Source organism: Aythya ferina, assembly GCF_964211825.1.
Source record: "Aythya ferina genome assembly, chromosome: 6".
Classification (NCBI taxonomy): Eukaryota; Metazoa; Chordata; class Aves; order Anseriformes; family Anatidae; genus Aythya; species Aythya ferina.
Window position 1 is genome coordinate 17012102 of NC_140303.1, and position 26858 is coordinate 17038959.

Genomic DNA, 26858 nt, shown 5'->3' on the forward strand with positions numbered 1-26858 from the left:
AAAGAAAAAAAAAAAAAGAAATTTTTATGCAGACAATACAAATACGCCTTGAAATATGCCTTGTAAGTATGAAAAATTCACATTACCATTTCTAAAAGTGAAGGAGTAGCCTCCAGCTGCAACTGAATGGTTGCTTCTTTTCCACTTTCCATGTTTCCAAGCTTGCAAAGTATTTGTAAGCAAAGACTGTCATTTTTCATGCAGTACTGTAGAGGGGAGGGAAAGATTACAATTGAAGTTTATCAATTTTATCTTTGTTAAGATTAAAGACACTCAGGAACTGATTAAATCAAAAGCTTTATGTTTGTTCTTTAAAGGTCACAGTGTAGCTCTTTACTGTCATCCCATTTGCAACCCATGAACTGTTACATCCTAGGTGCTAAAGAAACAGTACAAGGTGCCAAGCTAATTGTTATTGAACATAACAGGTCATTTTTTCTTAAAAAGGGACGAAAAATGGTGATTGTAATAATTTGTTTATATGTTTCTACAGTTATTTCAAATTAGCTTATACTAAGAATGATGTATGACAGTGACTATGATACACAGCAGAAGTAGCATAATTGATTATTTCTTAAATACTGCAGTGTGAGACGGCATTCATACACTGACAGCTAGCACTATTTCACACACTTTTGAAGGAAAAAAACAACCAACAACACATGCCTTTACATGATTATATTCTTTGTCCAAGACTGCAAAGCCTAAAGTTCTCATTTGAAAGAAACACTTTTGATACTTTAGGGCAGGATCACCCTCAAGCAGTGTTTGATGTTCCTGTAGTATGCTTACCTGAAGCCCCACATTAAAGTATTTTTAAAATGTCTAGCTTCTTTTAAGATTAAAGTATTAAAGCTGTACTTTATTATCAAGTTCTAGGACATTGAAAATTCCATGAGAACAAACCCTTGGAAATGTACCACTTGAACAGTTCTTCTTGTTTGGTCTACATAGTCAAGTATCTGATCACCAAGCAAGGATAAACTCAAACAGGCCAGGTATGTATGATACTGTCTCAGCCTCCCAATTATTTTTAATAGGAGCTTTCTGAGCCAAAAAATGATTTCTATATATTCTGTAATACTCAATGACTGTCAGTCCTGTTAACTTGTATGTTCTCCCTTGAAATTCACTTTTATTTTTAGCATTCACAACATCCTTTAGTAAGAAGTTCTACCATGAGTACTGCTTGCCTTTCATGATACTTTTTTGATGTTGAAAAGGCAATGAATGTTTGATCTGCATCATCTGCACAGTAAAGACTCTTTCCATATACATAACTTTCCATTTGTCATTGAATTTCATCTGCTGTTCTCTTTGCCCACTCATTTGGTTACATAACACTTCTGCAGTTCTTTCTAGGTGCCTGTCATCCATACCCATTTCAGTGACATGGCATTAATCAACTTCCTCTCCTCAGTTCTCACCTCTTCCACTAAGTCACTTATGACTATGCTGAACATATCACAGGTCCCAGCACAAATCCTTGGAAGACTGCTCTGGTGACCTCATTACACAAGATATACCAGTATCTTTAGGCTCATTCATACAATCATTCAGTTGCTACTGATGCTAAAAGATAGACCTTACCATGTGTCTCTTAGCAGCCTTTGAAAAGAAGGTGACAACATCCTTTAATATGTTTCTAGCTTTTTCTGTTGCATTACAGTTTCTGGGATATTTATTGTAGGAACATTGTCCACCTGTTGTCTGGAAACAAAAATATCACAATCACTGCTTGCTTTTAAACATCATGTAATAAACAGAAGACAAGTTTCTGAAAAGCAAGAGCTTAAAAAGAAGGCAACATTTACTTTCAGAATTCTAAAATACATGGGCTGAAGATTGTCCTAATCTTGTTCACTCTGCTTCACCATAGCTAACATACTTCTACATTTCCCTGTTGCACAGAATGTTTTGGGAAGGAAATATAATAAGCTAGAAAGGGTCTTGAGGTTTTTTGTGCTCATTTGAGTCAACTACTGTGGGCATATATAGACATAAGGCATCTGTTGTACCCTATTTTAGCTGATTCTTATGAATATATTAATGTTATACAAAGGAAGGACTGTGTACTGTATGTTCTGCATAACAATAAGTGTCTGTTTTGATATGAAATAACTAAGGGTGATGAACTAATCTTTAAAGAATTATCCAATGCAGAAATACCTTGACTTTATTTTCATTTTTTATTTTTTTTTTTAAATACACTATACTCTGGTACTTATTTGCAGGAACAAACTGGCAAACACAAACCACAGATGCATGCCAAAGACCAAGCTTTGCACAAATGGATCCACTGAATTCAGTGGCACTCTACTAAGAACCTAAGCTACTAGGTAGGTTTGAAAGAAAGTAATAGAAATAGAAATTTAATACACACTTTGTAGCTAGTCCTGTTATGCTATGTTTTCATAGAACTTCATAGAGATAATAAAATACTAAATAACCTGTGCTTACCTTGATATCCAATATGTTGAATAATTTGAAGTCATTGGGTGGAAAAGCATTAGGTATCATTATTTCTAAGTTTATATTTGGAGCCATACTTGGTCCTGCACTGATAACCTTGTGAGGAAGAAAGTTAAACAATTTAGATTTAATTCACGGTAGCTATTCAACTAACAAATATATTTATATAAAATGTATGAACTTTACAGAAGTGGGTAGCACCTGCATTGTTAAGCTGACGTGAAACTGAATTCTGCTAGGAGCTGTTTAAAAAGATGAGTTGCTTGATTTATTCTACAGACTTACTGAATACTTCACTTCTCTGAACCAAATGAGTGGTGTGTACTTTTGATGACTGCCCTGAGGTCATACAGACTGCCTTCCGGGAAAACGTGCAAAAAGAACTAAGAGATTAATGTCTATCTCCTGCTTTTAATCCATTGGAGACAAATCTGATACCTATAGATCCTCTTATAAGTAGCTCCTAGTTTCTTTTGCTTACTCTAACATAATTCCTTTTAAAACGTTTCCTAATGGAAACAGGGGCAAGTCAGAACTGCTCTACCACTTTCAATTTTGCATGTGTATTTCCTTTTCTGACCATTCAGTGGAAGAGTGTCCAGGCCAAACAAAAGGATTCTAAGAGGGATTAACAGCCACTTTCCATCATTAATGCCTAAAAATTGCTTTTTGCCCTTGTACTTCTAAAAACGTATTGACCTTACTGACTATGCAGACTGTTTTTATATACACTGAAAATCTAAGCATTAATCTTCAAAATGAGGATAATAAGGTTTATGAAGAAAAGCTCTTACATGGAAAGTGAAGTTGATATTCTCCTCCATACAAGTAAGCGGTGACTCTTTCTCATTTGTTCCATAAACAAACGAAGCTGGTGTCACAAATCTAAAACAGTTCAGAAATTATGTAGTAGATTTGATATACAGCATTAACATAACTTTCTGCTCCATACTATCTCCAGTAAGGTTAATTCTAAGAAAAGAATTACCTGAGTTTGCAGTTACGTAAAGCCTGGAACAGAGTAGAAGGCCTCTATTTTTGTACAGTTTATTTTAAAAAGGCAGATTAACCAAAAGTTACAAACCAAAAACTAATATCCATGAACATACCACAACAAACCCAGAATATGGTTCATGGTAAGCAAGGCATGCGATGTAACAGTCTAATTTCACATTGAGAAAAGCATCTCTGGAGCAGAAGGAGCAATGTTTTGAGAAAGAGTTGCTCTTCTCTTCAACATCTAACCGAGGTATCTCTTGTTTCCTTACTGGCTTTCAGTTCTATATTCATCTCCATCTTAAGTTTTCAAAATTAATTTGCATTTTTCAGGACTGTTTGTTCCAGAGGAACAATAAAAGGCATCTAGAGAAAGTTGCTATAAAAGTCTGATATATCTTTGTTTTCTTCCTGAGATATTTAATTGGATAGTCAAGTAAAATACAGCTGCAAAACTCACTGTGTTAGAATTAGTAACTGATGCCATCTGTTACTGGAGTAATTGACAGAATATCTATTTTAGTTCTTAGATTAGCATTCATTTATCATACTCAGTGTGTAAGACCCTATTTATGCATTTTTTCAAAATTCTTTTGTGGCTTTGTGTGTGCGTGTGATTAAGTCCTTCAGTGAGGTTTCTCACACATTTTTTTTGTAAGAAACTGATGTAAACATCCTGCCCAGCTCTTCAGTTTTGAAAAAAACATTTGTTTAAAGAAAACGAAATGAATTAGTACTGCTATGCTGTTATTAAAGAAATGCCTACTTCTATTTAAAATATTCCAGTTCTCAAAAAATACTAGACAGAGACAAATCCAAAGCACCACTGATAGTATTGGTCTCATCCCACAATACTGGAAACAAAACCTAAGAAGTGGATGGGGCAGACTGCAGAATAGCTGTGCCATCTCACTCCCAGGATTTTTCAGCTACTCTATGCCTCTGCTTAAGAGCTTTGGGAATTCAGAATAGTAAGAAAACAAGTTTTATGGACATAAGTATCACAATCGTTGACTTACCCATGAGCATTTAATTCAATCTCGTACTTCAGAGGTACAGCTAAGGTTAGTGTGTTATCCAGTAACATGTTTCCATCTTCATTTTTGCTATAAAAATGGTGAGAGAAATATTAATATAAAATGCATTATCGTATGCTATGCATTATTTCTATCAACGAATTCCAAATTTATCTTCAAGCTTATTAAAACAAAACCATTTTATCATTAACAACGTATTAAAATACATTAAAAGATTTTATACAGGCAGAAACCTAATTTTTATTTTGTTTCGTAATTTCCCTTTCTCTACAGATTTTGGAATGGATGTTCTTTCTTGCAGTCTTTCCAGTGTTCTCTATTCTGTTTTCCAAAGCTGCAAGTATTTTTCAATGAGCATTTCTTATTATACATTACCAGCTAGCATTAATGATGATATTGAGGTCGTCATCTGCTCTGGTAAATGAGCTGGCATCCAAGAGGAAACTTAAATCCAGCTGCAGAGCCAAAAAAAATAAAAATGTTTATATTAAATAATAGTGTGTCTTAACACAGTTTTAATCAAAATATTTTCTTAAATTCATTTAGAATTTCTCGCTCTTTCTAAAAAAAATCCAGATTAAGAAAATACTTGCTTTTTGCATCTTCCAGTCCTTTTCTATTACCTTTACACATTTGTTCATAGTGTTAGGTCAACTTGTTTAGAACGCCAACCACAATCACGTGACACACAATACAAAGAACATTGTCCCTTAATTAATTCAGAAATGTTCACGTAACTAATTTTAAAAGGAACAGGGAGATTCAGATACCAACACAATAACAGATATCAGTTGGGAATGAGGGAGATTTTGCAAGACTTTTTTTTTTGTGAAATCATAGTAACATACTTAAGGTGTTTTAAAGCAGGAACTTCACGCATACCTTACCTTTGATTTTTGATCGACATACAAATAGCCAACGCTGCACTCAAGTTTCACTACATTAATTTCTTTGTCTACTACTTCACAATGTATCTGTTTTTCTTCCTAAAACGATGGAAAATTACTAGTGATTAAAATTACTTCTTTCAGACATTTCCAGTTACATGCATAGACTAAAATTGGTTGTTTTTTTTTTTGTCTAAAATAGGTGTTTCACTAATGACATATAGAGAATATCTGTAATATTCATGACTACTTTAACATATCTTTACATTGACTAATGCATCCCTTTAAATCCAATGTCTGAAAGGTGTGGGTGATGGACATTCTACACAGAGCACTGTGGGATCATTTAAAAAGACGGAAAGTGAGAACAATTCGATCTGTGACTTTTTCATAAGACTGTATGTGAAAAAGGTCAGATTAAACAAGATCTTTGTGATCACTGGAAACACATCTGGAAAACAATTTTTTCTTGTATTTTTTACCATTATATCTTGATACTGATTAAATGGCACCTATTCTGTGGTTTGTGTAGCTAAGCATCTAAGAACATTAAAAGTGGTTTTGTCAGCCATTTTAGGGTATGTGAGGGGTTAATTCTCAGTATCTAAGGAAACTCAACAATCCATTATGATATTTAGAAAATGTCTGGTTGAGAAATAAAAATATCAAAGGATTACTCTTTGACAGATTTTCTTGTACTTACCAATTCTAAAACTCGAATGAAATAAAGGCCTTTAGGGACTTGAATGTGGAGGACAGTTTCATATGCATCATCTCCGACATTGTGCAGAGAAACATTCAGCAACAACGTCTTCGTACTTCCAACAGCAAGATAGGTCTTCTTATCATGAGGTCTATAAAAATAAAGATCATAGTATCAGTGAAAAATTATTCTCTATACAGAATATAAGAAAAAAAAAATCTCCTGTTCCTTTAGTTAATATCATCTGGTTCTGAAAATGCTGAGCTGGAAATCACTAAGAAAGCATTTATTCACTCCTCTTAACTGAAGTTATGATAACAGATGATTGGTCAACTGCTGCACTGTGCCTTTCAAGGCCTGAGGTTATTAATGTGAACAGTGTTATCAGACCTATCATGCTTCTGGCTTTCACAACATAGGGCCTTTCCTTTACAGAAGAGAATAGCAATATGCTACTGCTGCAGTATTTTCAGATATTATTTCAAAATCTGTTCAAATTAATACGTCACAGGCCACAAGAAGGGTAAATGATCGTGCCTATCTTGTGATCTATGTAATGTTCTGTAATCATGTTACAAGTCCAGACACCCTGTGAGGGTCTAAAAGTAAACTTCAGCTTGACATTAAAGTTTAATTAAGACTTGTAGAAGGGTTGCCTAGAAATAGACATTTATCAGATACTCTGGCTCGAAACCAAAGCATTAGTCACTGAACACCTTTGGGAAAGAAGCTGGCACTTAGACAAGCAACAGAAGGTAAAAGCACTGCATAAGCAGATAGGTTCCAAGACAAAAGCGAATTAAAGAGAAACACAATGTTAACATTTCAGTAGCTTGATTAAATTTAGGTTACATTTTAAAGTTATTTTACTACTTATATGCTTAGCATTCAGTCCTCTTATACGCATTAAAGCCAAGCTCATTAACAAGACACCATCATAAAGATGCCTCCCAGCTTAACACACAAGTACACAAAAGCACCAGGTGCACATCTGGGACTAAACAAAGCTGAACCAGAGCTTTACCCTGGTAATCATATTTCATTCTTCATTAAAAAATGCATGATGAAGACTAGAAATTTACAGAGCAGGCCAAAATCTGAGCTATTTAAACAGAACATGATAGTGTATACATGAAGACTCATAACTCAGTAAGTAAAGCATTACATTGACACTGCTATTTGATTTCATTCTTTTAAGACTGAAAGTGTTTGCTTTGCTGTTCAAGGATAATGAATGCATTCTGTCTAGACAAAATAAATTAATGCTTCACAGCTAACTAGTTTTTAATCAAGATACCAGGGGCACAATGTAATTTAAGGTGATACTTCACACTTTATCAAGATATTTAGCCTATTTATTAAGGCTGAAAAGCTGCTACCAATACCTAATGCCAAGCAGGTATGTTATAATCTATTTTCCTTTCTTAGAGCTTTGAAGTAGTTACAAAATTGCATTGCTAACATCACAAATGGAAATGCTGCACAATCTTTCTTTCTGAAAAGTTTATGGAAAGTGTAAGAAAATGAAAGGGCTTAAGGTTCATGCTGTAGGCTATGCCTTAAAGTAGACAGGAAGATGCTCATCTTCTGAAATCTATGAAGATGAAAAAGCTTATGCTCAGGATCACTCAGGTGTGATTAATCAGCATTGTGTGTTTGCTATCATCTTTTGGTGTCGTTTTAGGTTGTGCCTCATATGAGATAAACCCAGTATCTCGATTAAAGTAGAATCAACTTAAAATTACATAGGAAAATCCAGGCCTCACATAAAGCACCAAACTAGCTGAGATACACAAGAGGTACAACTTTTCTGTCTTTGCACACCAATAGCCCACGGTTCTTGCTTCAAAGTATAATATTGAATAAAGAAAAAGGTTGTGATGATAAAATGTAATTTATAATCAAATCATTAAAACGTATGCTGAAATGTTGGTACATGGCTTAAAACTTTCTAAATATGATGCCAAATGGAAGTATCTCTCACAAAACATTGCTTAGTGTAGTAGAGATTCTTCAAGACAGTAATAATTGTAATACTTTTAAAGTGCCTTAATGATCTTACATAATAAAAGCATTTAAACACAAAACCTAATTGGAAGGAATGGAAAAAATTGAAACACCCTAAAAGGGATCTTGAAAAGTGTTGGGCTGTAAATGAAAAAAAGCTCCCAAAAATATTTTTTGAAAAACGCAAGCTAATTCATGTAGGAAAAAGAGTCACAACCTTGCATAATAACTATCTGGTGTCTCAATCAGCAGTATAAAAATGAAGATGTAATATTTTTTAAGTAAATGAAGAAAAGGAACCACTTAATTATTTATTATATTATTTAATTTTTTATTTATTTATTTTAATTTAATTTTTTATTATTTAATTTAATTAATAATTATTTATTTATTTATTTATAATTGAAAGGATAAACATAGCAATGTCTTAGTAGAAAACTTAAGTATCTTCTTTGTACAGTGCAAGTATAGTACCTTCATAAAAGCAGCAGAAATAATTGAGTTGTCAAAATATTGGCAGTTACAAGGTCTACCTATTGAGTGTGCATTGTACTCCATATCTTAGCACATTAACGTATGAACCACAGAACACAAGTTTACCCTTTTGTCAAGCTGGTAGTACTTTCTGAGCTGTAAAGTCTTCTAATTATGCAAGAACATATGTACAAATATTTACATTTCTTATACATTTCCTGAAACATTTATAATTTACAAACCATTCTTCAACTAAACAGGTTTTTCTTCCTCATACGTTTCTGGGAGTCCATTGTCTACTTTTGCAAATTCATTTTATATTTGAAAGATTAAGTAACAATTTAAATAAAATCTTATTGAACTTCTTTCTGCAAATGAAAGCCAGACCATACTTACTTTGGAAAAGCCACTTTTCCAGAAACTCTCAAGTCAGCAGAACAATTCTCTTGGGAGCAAAATCTTGCAAAAACAAACTATAAAAGACCAAAGGAAAAAAAAAAAACAAAAACAAAAACAAAAAGCACTTTAGTATACTATGCATATTATGAAACGAACATATCACCTTGTTACCAAGTATCTGGAATTAGCTAATAACTAATAGTCCTAGGAACAATTGCTTTTAATCATTTGCAGACACATTCTGAGAAAAACTACAGAGAGGCCCTCCATGCTGGAGCTTAATCTGTCAGACTTGTGGGTGTATGTTCAGTTAATTTTAAAACGAGTACAAAAAAAGGGCAGAGCATTTTAGAGGATCCAGAACTGAGGTCCCTGCAGTATCAATACAATATGACAATAAAATACGACAGTAACTTTTGAAAGGGAGTTCTATTACACAAATTTTACTTAGCAAACTGTAGGTATCATGAGATACCATGTGTCTATGCCTTGATTATCAGTATGCCATAGAGCACATTGATATCACTTGTCACTATATCCAGCAATGGTCTCTCTGTGGTTCCTAAAACAAAATTTTGGAAGATGAAAAGGAAAACATTGACATTTAAAAGGAGCTTTCAAATATCTCAGAGTTCTGACAGTCAACTGTATCTGAATTACATAAAGCTTACTGTTTGTGAAAAGTCATAATATTTTTATGAACATATGGTAGTTAATAACTCAAATTATCCTCACTATTTCTTAAGTCAATAATCTTTTTTTTTTTTTTTAAATTAAAATGGTAGATTTCATATTCGTTTAAGGATACAGCATACACCATTTTTCCCCCCGACTTTCCATTGAGAATTGGGAATACCTTCACAGAAAGAATATGTCAGCAACGTTGTTGAAACAGTTCAAGATTAATAGCAGCATAATAGTGTGTACTTAACATAGAATTCCTTTTAAAGGACAGTTTTATCTTGGAAAGTAACTCCTGCAGTCAAAAAAGAATGAATATTTCTACAAGTGAGGTTCATACTGAAATTTGATATTGTTCTGAGGTATATTACCAGTGCTACAATTAATTTTAGTGAAAATTTACCCATGTTTTTAGCATGCTGGTTTATTAAGATCAAAAGATTAGGTGATGTTTTAGAAAATGCATTCCTTCATAAGCTATTGTTGTGGGAAGCTTTTTTTTGAAACTAAAGATTCAAAAGTGAATACTTACTTACTACATTTGAAAGAAGAAATCATACACTAACCTTGCTTTTTATAACATCTTTTTCTTTCCTCCTTTGAAGAACTGGTTGAAGTGGAGAAAATTCTTGAGTGTTTCTTTTCTGTAGAATATGTTGCCCCAGATGATAACTTGCTTCAACATGTATAGGAGTCAAGATATCCCTTACATCTTTCTATGAAAATTGGAAACCTAATGAGTTAATCATATAAGACAAGACATGTATGCATATGTCTTAAAAATTACGAGGAGCCCTAGAACTACGTTAAACAGAAACTTTTTTTTTAATATAAAATAATTTCCTATGCCATATGGTTCATATATTTTTCCAGACATCTTTGTTACTGAAAGAGGTAATCAGAAATGCAGAAAATCGTAATACATTTAGTGACAACATCAGGAATTTTGTAACAAATTCTTTTATTAATAATGTTTGATTGGATAGTGATCTATATTACTTCCATCCAAAATACTGCCCTAACATGCCTATGAAATGTTGTACTGCCCAATTACAAAAATAGGCAAAAGTAGGCTAAAAGGGTAAAAAGTTGAACAGTGGGATAATTCCAAACAAAAACAATGGGTTTTTCCCTATATCAAATTAAAAGGAGTTTTCACACGGTACTACTAAATCTTTCCATGATGGCATTTTACTCTTCTGCCTTTGAGTACTTCTAATTCTGTATTAAGATTAAATTCAATAAGTGACCATTTTGATATGAAACCTTGACTTGTGTGGGAGCTCAAAGCCCAAACTATTTGTTTGTGAAATCTGAACAGCTTGAAGCACTGCGCACTAACAATAGCAAACCTGACTGAATTATTCCCTAAGAATGTACGACAGATTCACTGTACAATTCACTGATTGTCCCTCCACGTGGCCACTGTTCTAATTCTTATCTGCAAGTGTGCTTTGACCAAATCACGTGTAATGTAATTCATAATTTTCCACAAGGTCTTCTCTGCATCTGCTTTATATTATTTTCACTATACTAATTAGCCATTAATTACTATTTACTTAAAATACATAAAACGTACATGCTTTTTTTTCGTAAGGATTGTATTCAACATTTACACTTAGCTTTAGGAGCTTCATACAAGCTTTCATACAGAAACCTCAGTGGGTTGAAGAAGATGCTTATACTGTTGTTAATTAACAATTACAAATAAAATTGAGCTATATGGAAGTAAAAATAGTAATGATAGACTATAGGAGATGATGTGCCAAATCATATCTTTCCTCTTACACAAATGCATGCTGATGCTGCTATGGCAATCTGTACAAGGTCAGCTGTCAGTCAGACCTCTCTTAGCTTACACAACTCTTGTAAAGAAGTGGGCAATTTGCCATTGCTCCTTTAAGTAACATTCACTTAGGTGCAACTACCAATTGAGATGCATTTGGGCAATTTTCCAGGAGGTAACACAGGCTTTCCATTCTAACCCAAAGCTTTATCTTGAAGAATTGGCTTCTGATGATGTCATAAGCAAAACAGAAGTAAAGGAAAGGAAGAAAATACATGGAAGACTTCTTCCCTGCTGTTTCTTTCTAGCTGTAGAAGATTACATCTATTTCCCAGCCTCTGCTCAGGATCAATTGCACCAGTTATCCTAATAGATGTTTGTTCTAAAAAGTCACAGAATTGCTACTTGAAGATTTTTAAAAAAGGGACAGGCAAGCTAACACATTGTTTTATTACCCTCTTTTCTACTTCATATTCCCTGTCCTTAGAATTTCTTTAAAGAATTCTTTTCCTCCTTAGATAATGCCTTACAGGAGATAAATCTATTTTTTTTCCTGAGTTTAATAAAAGGTGATTCTTCTCTGTCCGCTAGGTTTCATTCGATTGTATTTTAGGACTTCAAGTTCTTCTAATTTATTCTCCTTTTTTTTTTTTTTTTTTTTTTTTTTGCGGAATAGGTGGGTTTCTAAGATGTTTGATATATTAAATCACTTTATTCTTTCTTGTTCAGTAAATGGTCTTATTATCTCTGTCCAGACAGCATCTATTTTTATGTTCAAGACAAGTCCTTCATTCATCCTTTAGAGGGATACAACAAGCATGAATACTGCATTTCACTTGCTCTAGGTGACTTAAAGGCTACTATTGGAGTTAGGATCTCACTGACTACATTTTTACTAACCTATTTCCAAGTCAGAACCATCCTTAAATTCAAAGGATGGCTGCTGTTGGATCAAACTCTACTTCTGGGAAACCAACAGCTGACTTCCTGATGCAGAGTGGCTGGCGTCATCTCTACTACTGATGTTGGTACATGTCTCCCTGCCTGGCTGACAGCTCACAGGTCTCCAATAACCTGCTGCTGAACACCCGCTTCTGCTGGCAGCACCGCTACCTCTGTGCCATCTCCTGCAAAGCAATTCTACCACGAAGTTGTTGTGGAAAAAAAAAATTCCACAACAAAGTTGTTTCTGTACCTTCACGGACAGAATGGAAACTACATTCACTACTTATCTGGTCCAGGATTAAGCTTCAGTCTATGATGTCATCCATAACAAAGTGAAAAAAGAAGTCAAAATATGCTCATGTCCTACTTTATCACTGTGATTATTATTGTTATGCACATTTTCTCTGACAGAAGAGATGGCAGGCCCACCGACTTCCCCAGAGAAAGCTAAATTGGCATCAGAACTACAAGGTATTAATTGTAGAAGTTATGAACACAAATATTTTACTTCAGAAATTATGTGATGCAACTGTAAACAAAACAAGTTATTTTGCAGCAGGTGTGCTTTCAAAGGAGAACAACGGATTTACAGAGCAATACATGTTGAAAATTACATTACCCTCATAAATGCTGGATGGTCATTGCAGGCAATGCTCTTGCTGTTAATCTTAATATTTCCAGAGGTTGTGTCAGATGTTCCATTGACAGAAAAGTAAAATCTTGCTGGCATATCCATTTTTCTATTCACATCGACACTAAGATTATAAAACAATACTGCAAAATAAAAACCAAGGAAAATGAGTTATAAAAAGTATAATAATTTTCATGAATTAATGATAGAAATCCTATCTATCTTTTGACTCATTCCCTTAATTATGTTCCATAATATCAGTCTCAAAATGCTCCACTTAAAAAGTCTCTGGTACAAGTCCATACCTGAAAAGCTTCTAGACCTCTGAAAATAATTGCATAGTGACTGATCCCTGATACATGCTTTTACATCAGTGATAGTTTTGTCAAGTTACAGTTTTCTACCAGAATCTGTTTACAGAAAATCTTCTTCAGTTCCTCATTGGGCTGACATTAAATTTCAAGAAACAATGAAGTCACCAGACATTGACAAATACAGCTTCACTTCAGTGTTGTTTTTTTTTTTTTTTTAATTATTTTTTATGTAAGTTGGAAAGCATGAACTGCTATGATAACAAATTGCAAAAACATCTCAAAGCATTACCGACCTATTACTTTCCTTCCTCATTTCTTCCAAAAGTTAGAATACCTAGAATTTCCTCTACTCTCTTCTATCTAAGTTGACAAGTAATATGTCCAAATTCAGCAAGGGTAGTCCAATTTGACTGCTCATCTTTCATTTCAAATATGAATTTCGGAAGATCTGAACTTGGAACATTAGTTTTCCATTTACATGTGTTCTCGGTAATGTGTTCCTAAAGGACAGCATATATTCACATAGAAAATATTTAAACAATTTACTTTTATAATATAGTCAGTGAATTATTTTGAATATATTCCCTCCCATAGATATTCCTTCAAGCAAAGTAAGTTTTTGCCAAAAGCAAAATATTCATTATGTACAAGATAGCTACAAGATGTATTTTTCAGTATTTTTTATGGGACTCCCTCTCTTTCACATAATGGTATAGTGTTACAATCAGGTACTTGAGCAGCTTTATAAAAGAAACATCTTTTTTATTGTGAAGTGGAAGACTTCAGGCTAAAGCAGTCTTGGTCTAGGAGGATTGCTTTTAGAAGACATCTGAATATCATGCTGAATAATCTGTTTGATTCTACATTAAGAAAAGACATTCATCCATCATTAATTCCCTCTCTATTTGCAAAGCAACGGCTCAGACATATTTGCATGTGGAAAGTTCAGACAAACTTGACAGACAATCCTCTGCAAAACTGAATATAATCTTTGGGGGAAATAAAGAAAAAAGAAAGTGTTCATAGAATAAGTGCACTGTATTTTTTGTGATCCCTTGTGACATACTATCTAATTAAAAATGTATTAAAATTATATATTAAGTTATTATGATGCTATGAAAGGGACCATCTGAAGCTATGAGTGAATTTTATGACGCTACTATTATCTAAACTAATTCAGGTACTGGAAATAGCGAATCTACAAGGGTGCCATCCTAACCACAATGCCTTTTCACCTGTTTAACATCACTACCTTTTGCATGACATATAACTCACTTAGTCCTAGCTGGGATGTGCATTTATTCTAAATTAAATAGAAGTGTAATGGCTCAATGTTGCAGGAGCTCAAAAAAAAGGTATCCGTATGTCTTAATTTTTTATTTTATACTAAACTCATTTTCATTTTGGTGAACTCAACTACTTGTTAAACACCAATAGCTTTATTTTGCAAATGTGTGCATTTCAAATGAATACATATAATGGAAGTAGCTTACCAATATAATCAGGTACCTCTCGTCCTGTATAGGTAAAGCATATCTTCAAATTCATACAGATGGCAGGCTGGTCATTTTCCATGCAGTTTAAATTAGTTCGATTTATTGAATTAGGATGTTTTAAAGAAGCTTCAACAATTATTACTGGTTTTGTTCTAAGAATATAAAAGAGTCAGTGTTCACAAAGTGATTCAGAAATAACTTACAGAATCTCTAACAATCTATTTTTATATTAGTATTATCATTCTTAGGTTATCTGCATTTTCAAGAATCCAAGTAGTTCAATGCAATATTTTTGTTGCCTCAAAAAATTTCAGAAGGGTATTTTCTTTTTCTTCAAGGTATTTACTTAAATGTTTCAGGTGTAGAGCATTCTGGAAACAAGTGAGTGAAAGCTCAAAACACCCAAGAAGATTATCATGAGGTTAAAGTACACTTTTTTTTTTTTTTTAAATTACATTTTTAAAAGTACAGTTAAACTGGATGGTCTTTAAAAGTACTGAAATGTAGCAACCTCACCTCAGCACCACAGCAGAATCAGACAGAAATGCACCAATTGCTACATCTGTATGAAAAAAACAGATCAATACGCATAATTTGTCAACAGGAATTACTTCAGGTACAAGCATTTTGCAACATATTCACCTTTTGGCATCATTAAACCACTACATGCCCTTTATTTGTTAAAAGGTATATGTTAATATTCAGAGGTGCACTTCTCCATACAGATGATTCCTTAAATTGTTGTCCCCTGTCCATTAATACCACACACTAATTTGCTAGATTTGCAGATATTAGTAACATGATGATCTGATTTCTGTTACAAGTTTAAGCAAAGGACACTGAAATACAATTCAGCTAAATGGAGGGTACGGGCATTCTTTTAAACCCAGATATTTGATTTTGCTCTGCTATGCACACAAATGTATGTGTATATAAAAAACAATTATATGTATTACATGTATCACATTATACATAGAGACAGGAAGAAACAGACAGAAAAAATGTTTTATTCCAAATTATCTGAAAACTACTGATGCAGTAAGGAAAGAAATGTACCCCTCAAATGAGGTAGCAAAAGTAAATCTGTCAGATAAGTCTCAATGGTATAATGGTCAGAGGATGCGACTCCCTAAACAGTAAAGAGCAGGTGACCGAAGAGCAGACTACCTATACACTATCTCTTAACCCAGCCTAATGGGTTCAACCCAGATGAGATTTCTATGGACACAGCCAGAGCCTACAACATGAAGTTAATGGTAACGTTATGCTTTAACACAAGTATGATCTGACATAATCCTTTTCTGTACAACAGCAAAACATTTGAGTATGTTTTTAGAACCAGCTAAGCCACTTTACAACAAATGAGCACTTCTCTGCCATGCCCAAAAGCACTCCACAAGAGTCTTAATCCACTTTCATGAGCTGTGAGGCAGGTTAACATACCATTCACACAGACCGTGAGGGCTGCTGAGCTCACTGACTCCTCGCAAGATCCAGACTTACATGAAGACCTGTGAGATTTTTAGCTTAGCATACTAGTCTGGACAGTAAGCATGCTTTAAATGCCCAAATAAGCTCACTGTGACACTACCAAATGAGATGGCCACCACAAAAAAAAAAAAAAAAAAAGTACATTTTTCTTCCACTTCAGCACTATAATCTTGCTATTACATCTCTCTGAGTCCTTCAGTAATAGGTACATGACTGTAAAAAAAAAAATGCTCACCTGAACTTTACCTTTTTTTCCTTCCCAAACTGCAAGACACATCATCTTAATAACAGATTTTATTCCATTAAGAGTAATAAGTAGCACCATGACATTGTTCCCTGTGAATTTATACTCCTCTAAAAATTAAAAATAATCACAATTGTTTAATTCACCTTGATAACCATTGTTATCTGCGTCAATGCCACTTGCTATGGATTGTCCAAACATGCTTAAAGAATTACTGACTTGATGTCCTTGTATTCTCTACGGAGGAAAAAAAAGATAAAATTATTCTTGTAAAGTTAATCTTTCAGCTACAATATCCAATGAAAAATGGTAGTGTAAACATCCTGCTTCTGCAGGCAATCACATGCCTACCTGTGAAAGTATACCTCTGAAAGTAATATTCCTCCAGAATTTTAAACACTATATCCCAGAAGCCCTGTCTGAGGCCTCTAAAACATTTTATTTTTCTATTAAAGATTATATTAGGACTGAAATCACAGACTGTGTAAAAATTTCTGAAGTCTTTTAAAATCCAATGGTCTGAATGCTAAATTAAGGGAAAACCCTCTTCAATCTAAACTTAAGGTTTTTCTGAATTGGTTGTTTTCCACTGAAAAAGCATACCTGTGAAAATGTTGGGGTTATTCCATCTTTCCTACCATTGTATATATAAATAACTCCTTTTAGATTATCTTCTTGTGGAGCCCCAATTGCTACATCTGTGGAAAAAACCAATTTTACAGTAAACAGTTGAACAAGGTGCAGTTAAAGAAATCCAAATCACAATGCACACCATACCAGACCAAACTCATTTGACTGAATTCAAAAGCAAGTGCTAAACATTAAGGAAATCTAAAACAATACAGATCAACTAAATAATTTGACTGCCTGGAGTACTGTGTTTCTGGAGAGTAAGTGCTAACTGATCCTGTGCCACTAATTTTCTGCAATAAAAAGTCTGTTCCTATAAATTCTGAATATGACCCTTAAGAGGCTATCATGGAGAGTAGCTAAAACAACTGTGGTCTTGAAAAACAATTGCCTTTTATTCTTGAAACTATGACGATTTTCCTGCATTCTGCTATTCCCAAATTGACTAAACACTGAAGTTTAGAAGAATAGAAGTGCTCTTATTACATTAACTAAAATGAACCATTTATTTTTCTCTGAAATGTCCTTAACAGCTGATAACAGGCTTGAACGGGCATTTAACATGGAAATGAAGGTGGTCCATTTGTACAAAGGAGTATGTTTTATGCTTAGATGATCTAATACCTGCAGAGTGTGTCAACATACAAATATGCAAAAAAGTGCTTGTAATAGTCCTTGCGAAAACTTCAAAAAGCTTCAGGTTTCAAATAGCCATAGTACATTCACCAGAAAGCAGGGGGAAATGCGTTATTACATCTTAAAATTCACCCATATGAATCAGTAATTGTGAAGTTTCATTTACAAATAAAACAGAACTATCTACAAATAAATACTCCATACAGAGCACCAAACCAAAATCACGAGAAAAGCAAAGCTCTGATGATTTGGTTTAGCTGAACAGCTCTCTGATTGAATCCACATTGACTGATTCCACAACTTGGGTGACTAAAACACACAAAATATGTCTCTCCACTGGTGAGATGAAAATAGGACAGCCAAGTTGTGCTGTCTAATTAAAACTAAACATATGTTCTTGGGGGTGGTCAGATTCTACACCAACATGCACGCCATTATCTTCACAGGGCTGATACAAAAGGCTTACATCACTGAAGCTCTGCTGTGCTTTTCTATTACTTACTATAGACAAATGGTTTCTAGCACCCGATTTCTCTTTATGTTTTGCTTCCAGCTGTTTTTCTTACATGGAAATTTCTTTTCCTACTGCCACTCTCAATATCGCTTCCACTTATTCTTTTCAATGTTTAGCTTTCTTCAAAAGCTAATCCACTTGCTTCGACTGCCCCTGCAGTTTTACGATGCCCCTTTTACATTATATTCTCTCATACATCTACTTTGTTATATGCTGCTATTAATTTGATTTTACTTCTCTGTTCCCCAGTCATACTGTTGGCTACTACTTTCCTTTACAGTTTGTAAATATTTGGGGGGGGGCAAATCCCAAAACTTGTGTGTAAAACTGTCAAGATAACTGTAAAACAGGAGATAGGGATTCTAGCAAGAGATAAAGAAACAGATTCTAAAGGAGAAAGTGGACTCTGTTAGAGAAAAGGAGACCAGATAAGAAGAAAATGACTGTTACAAGCTTTGCAGATTCCAGAGTGGGATCAAGAACACAAGACAAAGTGAAGAGTGAAAGAAGAACCCTGGATGATAACTGAAAATATAAAGGGTTATTCATAAACGTGAAGAAAGACGTGAACTTGGTAAAGACACAGCCCTGTAAAAGCTGACAGTTTTTGCACACAGGATAATAGCTCCCTGCATCCAGTCCAATTTTTGATGGAAAAAATGAAACCATTTATGAATTTCTGAACAGCAGACAATGCCGGCTGTATTTTTATCTTGTCCCTGCACAGCCTTTTTGTGCCTGCACCTCTGCTGGAGGGGAATACATGCTGCATTTCCAAACAAACTGACCGTTTCTTATTTGTGTGAAACCATGACAAAATGGATAAAAACATTGGGCCTGATCCTGCATTAGGGATTCTACTAGTACCCAAATTTGTAGAATAAATTATCACCTATACTAAAGAGACAAAAGCTAATCTTTTGTTATTACACATCAGTGACTGTTACCCAACTGTATTTCAAGTCAGTGGCCTAGAAAGGAATGGTCAAGTCAGCAATTCAGTCTTTTTAGCCTTCAATAATCCACTTGTTTATAGTGACGGTCCACATCTCAGCAAGAATTAAAACCAAGTGTTTAATTTTTATATTTACCTTCAAAACCATCATTATCAATGTCTCCTAGATTGGCTATGGACTCTCCAAACCTGGCTGCATATGAGTCACTCCCACTGAGCTCTATGTCCAGTTCTACCATCTTTGCCTCCTGAAGGAAAACAGAGTCAATGGCAAATTAACAGAGGCTCTTCCAGGTGACCTGCAACACTGCTCAAAATGTTAGAACTATCTTGAATGCTAGCGTGTATTCCTAATCAACACTGTAGCGAAGAAGTCAGCATTATCAAAGAGTTCTAACAATATTTAGCCTAAGAACAAGAAAGAATAAGAAAATTGTTCTTTGAGAATGAGAATAGCAATGTGTTCCCATAGCAAACAGCTACAAACAGCAGCAGGCCTGTATCAGAGTAGAAGGGCTTACTGCTCTGAGAAACCTGTGTGCACTGAGGTTCATTGAGCTACCCTTTGCAGCTGCGCTACACAGTCCTGCTGAGATTGTCACTGTGGTTCTAACGTTTTTGCTTTATTCTGAAATACTGTATAAGAGAGAAGAAATCTCTTCTTTTAGCTTGTTACACTATAATAACTGTGTTATTATGATTTTATTTCTTTTTTATTTTTTAAGAGAAAATACTTACAGAACCTGAATTGATATAGACATAAACTCGTCCTTCCTCTCTGATGGTACTTAGCATTGGAGCACCAACTAACAAGTCTGAGAGGCCATCTGCATTCAGGTCCACAGCACAAACTGCAGCTCCAAAGTAAGAACCAAGCTGTGTGCAAACAAGAAATCCTGTTATTTCAGACTTTGGGGAAGACATGCTAGAAGTTCTAAGGTGCAGAAAAGTAGCAAGAAAGACTTACTTTTTTACCCCTTAGTTCAAATAGAATATTTAGGTCCTTCTCAATGCTAAAAATGTATGCCTAAAATGAAAAGAAAACAAAAGCTTCCTTCAGCAAACAGTAACATGAAATACAGTCCTGTGCTTTCTCTACAGTATGTGCTACAGAATCAGCTATCACAAGGTACCACTACTTGCTTTTCCCATCTGTTCCCATTCTTTAACACCATAGTTCACAGCAGTGTTATCTAGACTATATTCCCTCCTTCCTTCCTTCGACTTTTCTCCCTGGGAGAAAACCACATTACCTGACACTTGCCTTTATTATGCTAATTTAGATTGAAAAAACATGTGTGAGTATATGGAAGAATGTTGAACAACACTATAAACAATCTCTTACTTTACCAGTCTGCTCCTGTTGGGGAGCCCCTCCAATTACTTCTGTACTGTCTGATGTCAGAAAATGTCCAGCACCAACAGAGTATCCTGTAAATTACAAATGCACCATTCAATACTGTCAATACCATACAAAGAAAAAAATGGGAACATGACGTATAAAAGCTGTCAACACCACAAATTATTGCAAGTCTGACATTCAGAACTCATGCAAGTTAGCAATGAAAACAGAAAGGAACATTTTTAAATATAAACAAAAGGTCAATACAAACAGTAAGTTCCAGCAAGCAGAAACAAGTGTCAGAAACACTTATTTCTTCCCAGGATCTAAATTATCTGCTATACTTTAAAAGTCTCCAAAATAAATTGCAAACATCTTTTGTTAATTCATATTCTACAATCATTCGGTGATTATTCATACTGCAATACAAATAAAAACTATCACATGTCCATACAGTGCAATAGGGATGCACTTTATTCAATTCTCACTCAATTATTCTTATAACCGGACTGCAAGGAGGTGAAATGCGGGGGTACTTATGTGTCCACATATACATACACCTGTATGTGTATGTGTATATGTATATATATACAAACACAGCTTATTGTCTTTATTCACATATTAATATGTCTCCAGCAAAGTCTAATTATGTAATAAGAAAACATTGCATCAGCTTTTTTAACTGGATCCACATAAAGTATTTGTCTGCGTAGAGACAGCGCTTGACAACCGGGACCATATTTTGGTTCAGTTGTCCAGCCACAGAATTGCAAACTGAAGGCTGACGCCTTAATCTGTAGCCACACCAGTCATTGTTACTCTTTCCAAAATGTGTTAAGGCTAATTTGAAACAGAAAAGACAGTTAACATATTCTGCTACTCTCGCATTTACTGAATTTCTGTTGATTTTCACAGCACACAGAGAAAATGGATAAATCATATCAGATCAGATAAGAACGGGCCTTAAATCCTTCATCTGTGAAGACAGCTGTCTAGAATTCAAGCTTTCTTAAGGCCAGCTTTTTATTTTCATATTTTAAGCTAAAATATGCAAACAAGACAATTTATCATTTAGAGGTCAATACCTAGTTTTTACATACTCAACCAAAAAATTAAGCTTGACTAGATGAACCTTCGTTTACCTCCTCTGATCTTTATTTTATAGTTATTTTGGTTTTACTGAAGTGTAAATATTTATAATTGTTATTGATAAATGAACTTTTAAAAAAATAAAGTCACCAAAAGAAACTGTCGTCATCAGAGCACACAGATTTCTATTGTGGCATTCAAACGTTAGGGGGAGGAGGGGAAATCACGTAATTGACCCTTTAAATTTAAAGGCATAATCCAACAAGATTTTATTTCCAACCCCAGTATTATCTCCTCTTCTGCATTACTAAAGATTGGCTTACTACCTTAAAATCCTCTGGCTTTTCATTGCCTCCCTTTTTAATGATAGATATTATATTGACTTCTCAGTTTTCTCAGATTCCTAAAAGAAACTATCAATTATTTTGTGATTTCTTTACAGGATTTTGTTAAGTATCTCAGGTTACTCTTACATCAGGCCCAGCTGATTTGTAAAACCAACTTATCTAATCCTCTCCCCACTTGCTCCCCAGAAAAGTTCTTATACAAGCTTTTAACCACTTGCCTATATTTGGTTTTTGGCTGTCAAAGAGTTTATTCATTCATTACAGAGATTCTCACCCTTATATTTGCAGGAGAGAAATCTGGATAAGCTTTTTCCCAGACAGGTGCAATATTTTGCCACTAAATGTTAGTGGTAGGCACCCTCTAAAATTTTTAATTTGTCCTATGAAAGGTTAGAAACATTACTGATTAACTTTATTGATCTGGGTATCTAATCACCTTTTACACCCAGCATCTTTTGCTTGAGTTTTCCTCAGAGCCCAGCTGCAGCTTTTGCAAGGCTCAGTACTGACTTCTAAAATGTTAGACATTTTATATTTCCCAATATTTATTTCATAATTTATGCCTGCTTCCTATTGCCAAAAGACTAAAAAAAAGGAATGTTTATCCACATGAACTAGATCTATGAACGGGAAAACGCAAAAAAAAAAAAAAAGAAAAAAAAGAAAAAAGGCCACAGGCAAAAGCAGTCTTCCTTAACAGTTCAAGAAGGACAGATAGTCTTAGCGCGTAGTGTGAAAACTAAAGTTGTTGATGGTTCTGGCATACAACCCTACAAATTCTAGCACTAAATCCAGCTAACCACTGGGTTAAAGGAACATGTATAGGAGCTGTGTGGCCTTCATTGTAAATGTTTGTATGTGAGGTTTGCATTCCCATGTATCCAGACCAAGATATGGCAGGAATAAAAAAATAAATTATGATTGGAGGCAAGTCAGTCTCTTAAGATCATAGCATGCTTCCCCCTTATTGAAAATATAATTAGGTCTTGTTTCCTTTCAGCCTTCACTGTAATAAACTTTTTACATTTCTGTTACATGTGAAAGCACATCTTTTGCTATAAAAACATTTAAGTATTTCAGACTTAAGAGCCAAGTGCAAACTGCTACTAATCAGAAGCATCTCTCCCCCTTCTATAGCAAGAAATGATGGAAAGTCAGTGCAGAGATGATAGAGACAGAAACAATGTTTGAAAAGCTTCCATGTGAAAATAACAGAAGAAGCCTTACAATATTTAACAAAAATCAGAGCATGTCTATAGAAATGTCACTCCTGGGATTAACATAACAAATACTGAGAAATACTGTGCACTGACTTCAAGATCAACTATTTAGCTTAGACTTTGATTTATATATTTATAAAGTATTAAATGTTTGAAGTACCTAGATAACTGCCAAATTTCACTTGGTTATTTGAATCTGTATAAGCATGGATTGTATTTGCAGTTGTATTGTATACAAAAACAGAACCAGTCCAATAAAATGATCCAGGGGCTCCCATTATAATTAAGTCCTAAAAGAAAAATAAAACATAGCTATGTTATTCACGTTTAAGTATTCATGAAGATAGCAAAACAAGTCAAATGCTTCTCTTTAGATCTCCTGTGAACTCAGTGAAACGATACTGGAGATGTATATAGCTCAGTGCTCCAAGATTACCACCAGATCACAGACACCATTTTTCAGACTTTCTAAAAATATGCTTCTTGAAAAACGTTGATCTGGGAACATTTTGAAAGAGAGCATCAAACTGTACAGTTTCATCTCAAAATGATTTATTTTTTTTTTTTTAGAAATCATAAACTTAGAGTGCTTAGAGTGCAGCATTGATTAAATACAGAATATTACTTTGCAAAGCAAGAAGGTAAGCCTTATTAGCATTACTGTTATATGAAATAGATTAAAGAGAACAATAAAACCTCATACTCTGTTATATGCATGCTTTTTACCCCTGAAAGGTAATTTTGACTTTTAATTCCAGAATAAAAGTAATTTTGAATATAAAAGTATTCTTGGTTAGTTTGGGAATTATCATGCAAGTATTATTAAGATTCCATTAAAAAGAAATGAGATGAATCTTATTTCTTCAACAACAACAAAGGCAGTGCTAATGTTTGTGTTCACATACAACTTTAACATATGTGTATATTTACATACATCTGTGAGAAATTTTGTATCTTCAATACACACCCCAATGTAAAAACTAGATATTCCAGCCTGGCATGACCCATGGTTTTCTCCAAACTTTCGCACATGATCTGGGTATGGGCAAGAAATATTAAAGAGGATGAGAAACATGCAGTTTCAGAATTTAGTACTAAGTCTTAAAGAGAAGTTGAGACAAGTTTAACCAAACTCAACCAAAAAAAAAAAAAAAAAAAAAACAACAACAACAACAACAACAAAAAATCAGTTTTCAGTTCTGTAATAAAAGTAAAAATACTGTTTTCCCTGGTATAGCCTTTAGCTTCAATACCCTATTGTAACAAATGCAAAGCACCATGTATCACTTGATCACAGCTGCCTTTGAAATCTTGTGAAAGATTATAGTTTTCTTTTTAAATGATTCCAAGTAAGTAATACACCAAGTGAAACAGTATAAATTGAGCAGCACAGATGGATAAACTCAACTCCTCTCTTCCACTCAGTGTATAATCCAGGCAATCTGATTGACAGGCTTACGTGTCTTGATGGAAATTGCCCCAGTGCTCCATTAAGATTTTGAAGGGCTTGTAATATGGATATCTTAGAAACATTGGCACCTAATATCCTCAGTAGCTGTTTTTACATCCAACATGCCCAGCTCTGTTTTCCTTCTTCTCCTTGCTAACTGCCTCCATCAGGATTCCCTTTGTCTCATCCCTAGATCTGTTCACCTGAGCACTGCTGAAGAGAAAAACATGATTTCACCAACATGCCGAGCAGTCCACAAAGCCAGCAGCGGGATGTCTGATGGCATTACTCTACTGGTCTGCATGAAGAAGGCAGATTGTCAGCTCTCTCTTGCCTTGGCAAGGGACAGGGTCACAAGACTGTTCTCCTGGATGGGAGGGATGCATGCAAGGGAAGGCAGGGATGGCCTTGTTTGAAAGTTTATGGTTTTGACTTTTATTCTGCTCCTGCAGTCCTCTGAGGAAGGACTGCCTAAGGTCTTGTGCCATGGCAGTAGCCTTGGCAGGAGGAGATGTAGGAACAGGGATGCACAGTGTTGGACACGGGACACGGTGTTGTGCTGAGGAACCACAAGTATTCATCAGCAAGTATTCTGATGCTTGATTTAAACTATTTGTTTTGCCTGTTGAAAGCAATTTTTCCTAAAAGTGATAAACATCTTACTATCAAAGTTATATCACAGGTTGGGTTTATAACATCAGTACACTGTCTTCAAGCCTTTGGCTGCAGAAATGCTGCCCAGAGTAACACAGGCTTCTCACAAATCTGCACCTCTTAGTTTTGTATCTTTTCCTTCCCTAGAATGGACCCAAGCATTCTGCTTACCTATATAGCACGGGCATATTCTTCTGCTCAGTTCAGTTCGAAAATCAGAAGAGATAGCAAAACAAATACCGTACGGCAGTTTGTGTTCATTTTTTATGTAAAAGATATTTTTCCATCTGTGTCCACAAGCCTATGGATAAAAAACATGACGTTTGACACACAAGCATAACAGTTATGAAGGTGGTCTGACAAATGGACTCGCAGCTCCAACGGTTAATACATACAACAATAGATCCGTTCTCTTTTGGCTGCCTTGATAAGCTGACGCCCAGCCACTGATTATCGCGCTCTTCCACACAGGTCTTCCCACAGCGCTCTCCGTTGGGGTTGCCTACGACACAAAGACCAATGTGCTGAACAGAGGATGAGCTGAAAGGCCACGTGGTGGCTAACAGGAGAGCTCTATGGGGAGACTCAGGCAGTCCCAGTTTGGTGGACCTGACCCCATCTCTGTCTTGCATTGGTTGCATATACTTTTCACATGCTTGAGCAAAGGTAGGGTTGCATGAAGCCAAAGGGAGCGTGCTGGTTCTGAACAGGGCAGGTTAGGAAGTGAGGACTGGCTTCTCTGTCATTATTGAAACGAAGATAGAAAATGATGTTACACTCAATCTGATTAAGAATTTTTTTTTTTCTTACGTAGCCTCTCTTTCATAAATTATATCATAATGAAATATTCATTATGTAATAATGAGACTATCCTAGGGTTGTTTTCTCAAGTGTTCTTCAGCCTAAAGGTTTCTTATAAACAGAAGTAGTACCCCTGAGTACCCCTAAAAACTAGCCTAAAACAAACATTTCTTCAACTTCTTTCTAAACTATGTATCAATTGGTAGCAGATCTTAAAATTATCTCTACCGCAAATGGCTATCAAGTAAAGTGCTGTAATACCACTGCAGTCTTTACAGGGGATATAAAATCACTGTGTCTACTTGCCCTGTGTACACCTTGCACTGCTGCATTTATTTAGCAGTAGCTCTTTCTTTTGTATTTTTAGTAGTTTTTATTTGCTAGTTTTATAGTTTTTTTTTTTTTTTTTTTTTTTTTCTTCTTCTTCTTAAGGAGAGTCAATTTTTAAAACCCTAGAGAACATAGTGAAATTTCTTCGAACTCCCCCAAAAGATTACAGTACTACCAAGCTAGTAAATATTTGCTTCCTCCTAGAATGCATCAGGACTACCTATGGTAAGACAAAGCTACACATGTAAAAGTATTTTATGTTATATAAAGAAAGCTTTTCATTCTTAGTAGTACCTACTACATGCTCAGGAGAATAAACACACTGAA

General features: G+C 34.8%; 1 protein-coding gene across 1 annotated transcript in view; it reads right to left on the minus strand.

Annotated features, from left to right (window-relative positions):
- Positions 1-26858, minus strand: part of ITGA4 (integrin subunit alpha 4) — a 37364-nt gene that overhangs the window by 3915 nt on the left and 6591 nt on the right. The window contains exons 3-25 of the mRNA XM_084524825.1: positions 25796-25902; positions 25572-25701; positions 24264-24331; positions 23457-23586; positions 20644-20729; positions 20266-20325; positions 20037-20174; positions 19435-19546; positions 17167-17261; positions 16710-16800; positions 15345-15390; positions 14826-14980; positions 13007-13161; positions 10223-10372; positions 8973-9049; positions 6096-6246; positions 5393-5491; positions 4881-4960; positions 4488-4574; positions 3267-3357; positions 2461-2568; positions 1591-1710; positions 87-206 (exon numbers count right to left, since the gene is read on the minus strand). Coding sequence (XP_084380951.1) covers positions 87-206; positions 1591-1710; positions 2461-2568; positions 3267-3357; positions 4488-4574; positions 4881-4960; positions 5393-5491; positions 6096-6246; positions 8973-9049; positions 10223-10372; positions 13007-13161; positions 14826-14980; positions 15345-15390; positions 16710-16800; positions 17167-17261; positions 19435-19546; positions 20037-20174; positions 20266-20325; positions 20644-20729; positions 23457-23586; positions 24264-24331; positions 25572-25701; positions 25796-25902 — 2456 coding nt within the window. The remainder of the gene's footprint in view (positions 1-86; positions 207-1590; positions 1711-2460; positions 2569-3266; positions 3358-4487; positions 4575-4880; positions 4961-5392; positions 5492-6095; positions 6247-8972; positions 9050-10222; positions 10373-13006; positions 13162-14825; positions 14981-15344; positions 15391-16709; positions 16801-17166; positions 17262-19434; positions 19547-20036; positions 20175-20265; positions 20326-20643; positions 20730-23456; positions 23587-24263; positions 24332-25571; positions 25702-25795; positions 25903-26858) is intronic.